Source organism: Carlito syrichta, unplaced genomic scaffold (genome assembly GCF_000164805.1).
Source record: "Carlito syrichta isolate Samal-C Ts95f unplaced genomic scaffold, Tarsius_syrichta-2.0.1 Scaffold135987, whole genome shotgun sequence".
NCBI lineage: Eukaryota > Metazoa > Chordata > Mammalia > Primates > Tarsiidae > Carlito > Carlito syrichta.
In genome coordinates, this window is record NW_007080083.1 from 4,803 (window position 1) to 11,531 (window position 6,729).

Consider the following 6,729-nt stretch of genomic DNA (forward strand, 5'->3'; position numbering starts at 1 on the left):
AGGCTGCGGTGGCCGGGAGTGGCCACTGCACTCCAGTCTGGGTGACAGAGTGAGGCTCCACCTCAAAAAAAAAAGAAAATAAGATAAACAAGGCTTCAGACAGTCAGGAGACTAAGCATTAGGTGGAGAAACGGAGAGAGACTTGGAGGGAGACAAGCCAGAAAAAAAAAGATCCAAACAGAAAAAAGGAAGATGTGGAGAAAGAGACCATTGGACTACAGAGGACATCGACTGAAAGACTCAGATGAGTGAAGAGAGGCCAGAGCAGGGGGCAAGGTGGGCTGCAGAAGAGAGGGAGGCCTGAGTTTGGAGAGCCAGGGGGAGAGGCACTTAGCTCCGCCCAAGGCCAGAGAGCCTAGGAGAGCCAGGCCCTGAGGCCAAGGGATGGCCAGAGACCAGTGCAGAGAAGCGCGATCCAGCGGCCTGAGAGGCTGCCTGGGAGACCTGGGGATCCTCAGCGGGCCCTGGCGTGGGTAGGCAGTTTGTGGCTGGGAGACATGCCCTCCCTTTCATCGTCCCTTTTCTGAGAATCACTGACTCAGTCTCACGGTGGGCCTCCGAGGCCTCATCTTCCCTCTGAGTACCGGAATTCCTTTGGACGAGGCCTGGCGTTGCCGAGCCCAGGTATTTAGCAAGAAATGATGCCTGCGACCTCCAGGCTGCTGTCTGTGGGAAACGGCTCTGCTAGGTCGCACGTTCTTCGTCGCTGGAAGCCCATAGCTAGCGCTAGTGAAACTCCCAGAGTTGGCCTGTGTTCTTCCCTCTGGGACTGCAGGGATGGACTCTGAATGCAGTCGTGTGATGGCGTTTGAGAGCTTGAAGGCAGAGCAGGTGAAAGCGTTGCTAATGTCACCATGAAGGGGAACTGGGGCCTTCTGAGTCTAACTTTTCTCCAGATTGCCTGCCCCAGCTCTTGCTGTTTTCCCCATGTTAGTCATCTCTGCTATTGGCGGGGGGAGACTAGGTACTATTAAGCTTCTCTGTACCAGGCTAGGTGATGAACATGGCAAGGTTTTGCGATGGGTATTGTCTCCATTTTATAGATGGAGAAACACCTAGTAAATGATGAAGCTGAAAGTCCAGCCCAGATCTGCCTGACTCCAAGGCCTTTTCCCAAAGGCTCTGAACTCTTTTAAGATCCTAAGCCCCTAAATCTGAGTAATGGACATCCCTCCAGAAAATTGCACATATGAGGGTGTGCCCTTTATTACATAGGACCTTTTCAGCTGAGAGTTGAGAACCCAGTTTTAAAAGGCATTTTCTGTGCAGCTGGTAAGTGGAGGTTGAAGGTAATGAAGTCTCAAGCACCAAACGATGTCACTCAGTTTCTGCCCCTAGCCCTCCACCCTCTCCCTTCCCTGCAGTTGCAGTGACCATTGCTCTGCATGCTCCATTGCCCTGTGTGCCAGTTTTCCTCTAGATTCCCAGGAGCGATTGTCATGTTCCAGAGCTGCTACGGACAGCTCCAGGTTTATGTCAGACTCTTCACTGTAGTTCTCATAATACAATGTAAATTCCAGAGAAGGGCTCTGATTGGCCTGCTTGGGTCTTGTATCCCCTGCTCAGACCAATCACTGGTTAAAGGGGAGTAGAGTTCCATGATTGGCCAGGCCTTTGTCACTTGCTCAACCAATAGGGGTTCTCTACCTTAAAGACCCTCAGAACCATGTGGAATCAGGCAGGGTTCTCAGAAAGGGGGAAAGGGTTGTGCCAGGCAGCCAATACATGTGTAATACTTGCAAAGTTTTGCATTTAATTTTTTTTGAAAGCAGGATTTATTGAGAGGACAGAAAAGCTCCCATAGTGGAAGGGTTGCTTTGTTTTGCGTTTAATTTTAAAGGATTCCCTGTGTCCTGCAGCCCAGTGGACCCCAAAGTAGGAACCCTTGCCTGCTCTTCTCATGATATGGCACTGCTCTTGTGTTAGTGCCTCTGCTGGCAAGCTTGCCTGCTGATTGGCTGTGGCCTGCATCTCTCCTTCAGGTCTCAGGTCAAACGTCCTCTCCTAGGGGATCCTTCCCTGACTCCCAGGCATGGGCGGGCACCTCCTTTGAGCTCCCATGACTCTTTGGGCTTCCTTTCTCACAGCCCCCATCTCTGGATTGTCACATCTGGGGAAGTGTGTCCCCCTCATGTGACCATGGCCATCCTTGAGGTCTCAAGTGGTATTCTCTTATTCATCACCTCTTCCTCGTCTAGCACTCAAGAAACAGGCTTTGAGAAAATGTTTCTAAAAAGGAATGTCTTCTCTTTCCCAAGCATCCAGCCTGAAAACCCAGGATGAACTTGTGTCCATCCCAGAGATCACTGCGGGAGACATGAGGTGCCCTGTGTGTCACCGGCTCAGCCGGGTTCCTGGCTACTTGCTCTTTCACCTGTGGTGGTCCTGTAACATGAATGAGGAGGATAATTAGCTCTTTGGAGAGCAAGTGGCTTCTTATTGCAGGCACTGGAATCTTACTGCTGGGGGATGGCTGCTATTATTTGGTGCAGGTGATCGGAACAGAAGCTACTTGTGTGACAGTGTTGTGATTAGCAACATGCCTCCTCCCAGAACAAGGGAGGGCAGGGATCACCGAGACTACCGCCGCGCTCCCACTGGGGAAGAGGCCTGGGAGAAGTGGGACTGGAATTGTCCAGAGACACGTCGCCTCTTGGAAGATTCCTTCTTCCGTGATGAGGATTACATTCGTCAGGGTTCTGAGGACTGCCAGAAATTTTGGGCCTTTTTTGAACGCCTGCAGCGATTCCAGAGTGCCAAGACCTCCAGGAAGGAGGAGAAAGATGCTGGTTGTCCTAAGCATGGTACCTCAGCACTGGCCGACCTGCCTCACACTTATGACCCACGCTACCGCATCAACCTCTCCATCATTGGCCCTGATGCGCGGGGCTCTCGGGGGCCGGGCAGGCGCCTGCCCCCTGAGAGAGTGTCTGAGTTCCGCCAAGCCTTGTTGCACTACCTGGACTTCGGCCAGAAGCAGGCATTCGGGCGGCTGGCCAAACTGCAGCGGGAGCGGGCCGCACTGCCCATCGCCCAGTATGGGAACCGCATCCTGCAGACGCTGAAGGAGCACCAGGTGGTCGTGGTGGCTGGTGACACGGGCTGTGGCAAGTCCACTCAGGTGCCCCAGTACCTGCTGGCTGCTGGCTTCAGTCACGTGGCATGCACCCAGCCCCGGCGGATCGCCTGCATCTCGCTGGCCAAGCGCGTTGGCTTTGAGAGCCTCAGTCAGTATGGCTCCCAGGTGAGTGGACACACCTGGTTTCTGGTTTGTGTGCTGTGACCTTGGGGAAGAGGTTGCTTGTCCTCAGGGCAGTATCCGTATAAAGTAAGCTCTTCCCCTTTGACCTAGTGATGATTCCTCTTCCAGAAATTTATCTGCAGAGTGGCCCCTGTATATGGTCCACATGACAAAGGCACTAGCATTGCCAATGTAGCACTTTAACAGCAACAAAATTGGATACATCCCAAATGCTCAGCAATCTTTTTTCTAAGTAGCCATAAAAAATATATATGTTATTATTTTTTTATTGAGTAGGAGTCTCACTCTGTTGCCATCACAGCCTCGACCTGCTGGACTCAGGTGATCCTCCTGCCTCAGCCTTCCAAGTAGTTGGAACCACAGGCATGTGCCACCACGCCCGGCTGATTTTTTGATTTATTATAAAGATGAGTTGGGTGTTGCCAAGTTGCCCAGGCTGGTCTCGAACCCTTGGGCTCAGGTAATCCTCTCGCCTTGGCCTCCCAAAGCGCTGGGATTACAGGTGTGAGCTATTGTGCCTGGCAAAAAAATATGTTATTAAGGACACTTCCTTAATGATTTCTAGGGTTCTAACCCTGACTTTGCCACTTAGAAATATATGTGTATATTTTTTAGTTAGAGTCTCAGTGTGTTGTCTAGGCTGAAGTACAATGGCACAGTCACAATTCACTGCAGCCTCCATTCCTGGGCTCAGACAATTCTGTGTCAGCCTTCTGGGTAGCTAGGACTAGAGGTATGTGCTACCACACCTGGCTAATTAAAAAAATTTTTCTTTTTGTAGAGATGAGGTCTTGCTATGTTGCCTAGGCTGGTCTTGAACTCCTGGCCTCAGGCAGTCCTCCTGTCTTGGCCTCCTAAAGTACTGGGATTACAGGCATGAACCACCGCTCCCAGCTGTGCCAGATGCTTTGTGTGCATTACCACATGGAATTCTTATACCATCTGGGAGCAAACATGTCTTTAAGAGGTACCATTGCTTGCCCCAAATCAGCAGCACTAAGTGGCAGAGGTGGGTTCAAACCCATGCTCACTGGACTCCCTAGTCTGATGCGTAGGCATGGCATCTGCTCAGATTTTCCCATTGGGCAGGGTGGGGGCTGGTGGTCAGGCTCAGTGTCCTCTCCTGACCAGTCTTCCTCCCTGCCACCCAGGTCGGCTACCAGATCCGCTTTGAGAGCACGCGCTCGGCGGCCACCAAGATCGTGTTCCTGACAGTGGGGCTGCTCCTGCGGCAGATCCAGCGGGAGCCCAGCCTGCCCCAGTACCAGGTCCTGATCGTGGACGAGGTCCATGAGCGGCACCTCCACAACGACTTCCTCCTGGGCATCCTCCGGCGCCTGCTGCCCAGGAGGCCCGACCTCAAGGTCATCCTCATGTCGGCCACCATCAACATCTCGCTCTTCTCCAGCTACTTTGGCAGCGCCCCTGTGGTACAAGTGCCCGGGAGGCTGTTCCCCATCACGGTCAGTGCTTCCCTGCCATCCACAGCCCAGCCCTCCCACCTGGTCTCTGGCCAGACCTGGGCATGTCTCTTCTCTCTGCTGCTGGATTTCCCGTGGTTTCAGTTTAGATGGTGTTTCATTTTTCTTTTTGAGCTGGAGTCTCACTCTGTTGCCCAGGCTAGAGTGCAGTGGCACAATCACAGCTCATTGCAGCCTTGATCTCCTGGACTCAGGTGATCCTTCCACTTAGCCTCCTGAGTAGCTGGGACTACAGGTACCACCACACCTGGCTGATTAAAAAGAAATTTTTTTTAGAGACAAGGTCTCACTATGTTACCCAGGCTGACCTCAAACTCCTGGGCTCTACTAATCCTCACACCTTGGCTTCTCAAAGTGCTGGGATTACAGGTGTGAGCCACTGCCTGGCCGGTCTCTCTCTCTTTTTTAAAGCTATCATTTCTGAGCATTTACAGTATGCTGTGTAGAGTGCTTAGTGCTTGCTAGAGTAAAAGCCAAACTGCTGTAACAGAAAGACACAAAAATATAAAGGCTCAAATAAGACAGGAGTTGCAACAGTCTAGCTGGCCCATGCGATCATTCAGGAACCCAGGCTTCTCCTTTCTCATTGCTCTGACATCTCATAAGGCAACGTTTCTGAACATTTTGGGCTGGAGAATTCTTTGTGGTGGGGCTGTCCTGTGCATTGTGGGGTATTCATCAACATCCCTGGCCTCTACCCACTAGATGCAAGTAGCAGTCTCCTCCTCCGCTTGTGACAACCAAAAATGTCTCCAGATGTTGCCATAGATTGGCTGGAGGGGCAGAACCACCCCTGATGAGAACCACTGTCCTAGGATGTTGTCCTTGCCTGTGTAGTCAAAACGTACAGGAAGAACCTCGTCCCTTGGGGTTTCTGGTTCTGAGTGCCCGTCACTGTCTTCTTCTTTTGCCATAACAAAAGAGCAAGGATGCTTTGTGAGAGATGATTTCTAGGGTTTTAATCCTGGTTCCCTCACTTAGGATTCTTTTTCTTGTTGAAGTTACACTCTAAACACAGAAGAATGCATGTATCATAAGCATGTATCTTGGTTAACTGTCCCCATTTAAATACATCTGTGTACCCGGCACCCAGAGAGCGCCAGCACCCCAGGAGCTCTCCAGTCACCCCGCTGTTTCATCTTTTTATCACATCCTCCACAAGTGATGCTGTTGGAGTGTGCTGTCTGCCATTTGATCCTCTCTTCTCAGTCAGCTGGCTGTCTCCCTGGCACCCTGCTCTGAGCACGAGTGACGGGCTGTGCTCCCACCTGGGCTTTTCCTCACACAGGTGGTTTACCAGCCACAGGAGGCAGAGCCGACCACATCTAAGTCAGAGAAGCTGGACCCACGGCCTTTCCTGAGGGTGCTGGAGTCCATCGATGCCAAGTACCCGCCCGAGGAGCGGGGTGACCTCCTTGTCTTCCTCAGTGGCATGGCGGAGATTAGCGCTGTGCTCGAGGCTGCCCAGACCTACGCCAGCCACACACAGCGCTGGGTGGTGTTGCCGCTGCATAGCGCCCTCTCTGTGGCCGACCAGGACAAGGTATCCCGTGAGGCCAGGCGGAGGCGGAGCACTGGGGGACTTTGTAGGCCACGGGTGGGAGTTTGGGGCAGCTCATGCAGGGCTTGATGACTCCACAGATGCAGGTCACGGCCAGCAGTGGCACAACAGGGCTGGGAGCCTGGGTTGTCTGGCCCCGGATCCTGTGCTCTTAACCAGAGGCCCGCAAGCTTTCTATAAAGGGTCAGAGTAAATGTTTTCAGCTCTGTGGCCACAGGCTCTCTGTCGCACCAACTCAGCTCCATCATCGCAGCATGAAAACAGCCCTAAGCTGAACGGGTGAGGCCATGCGCCAATAAAACTTTATTTGCAAAAAGAGTGGCAGGTTGGATTTGGCCCATAGGCTATAGTTGTTGACCCCTGCTCTTTTTTTTTTTTTTTGAGTTGGAGTCTCACTCTGTCGCTCAGACTGGAGTGCAGTGGCC

General features: G+C 52.4%; 1 protein-coding gene across 1 annotated transcript in view; it reads left to right on the top strand.

The window, feature by feature from the left end:
• Window positions 1–2,322: 2,322 nt before the first annotated feature.
• DHX34 (DExH-box helicase 34) overlaps window positions 2,323–6,729 on the top strand; it is a 21,460-nt gene continuing 17,053 nt past the window's right edge. Inside the window, exons 1-3 of the mRNA XM_021708386.1 lie at window positions 2,323–3,244; window positions 4,414–4,725; window positions 6,032–6,286. Of these exons, the coding sequence (XP_021564061.1) occupies window positions 2,540–3,244; window positions 4,414–4,725; window positions 6,032–6,286 (1,272 nt within the window). The 5' untranslated portion in view covers window positions 2,323–2,539. The remainder of the gene's footprint in view (window positions 3,245–4,413; window positions 4,726–6,031; window positions 6,287–6,729) is intronic.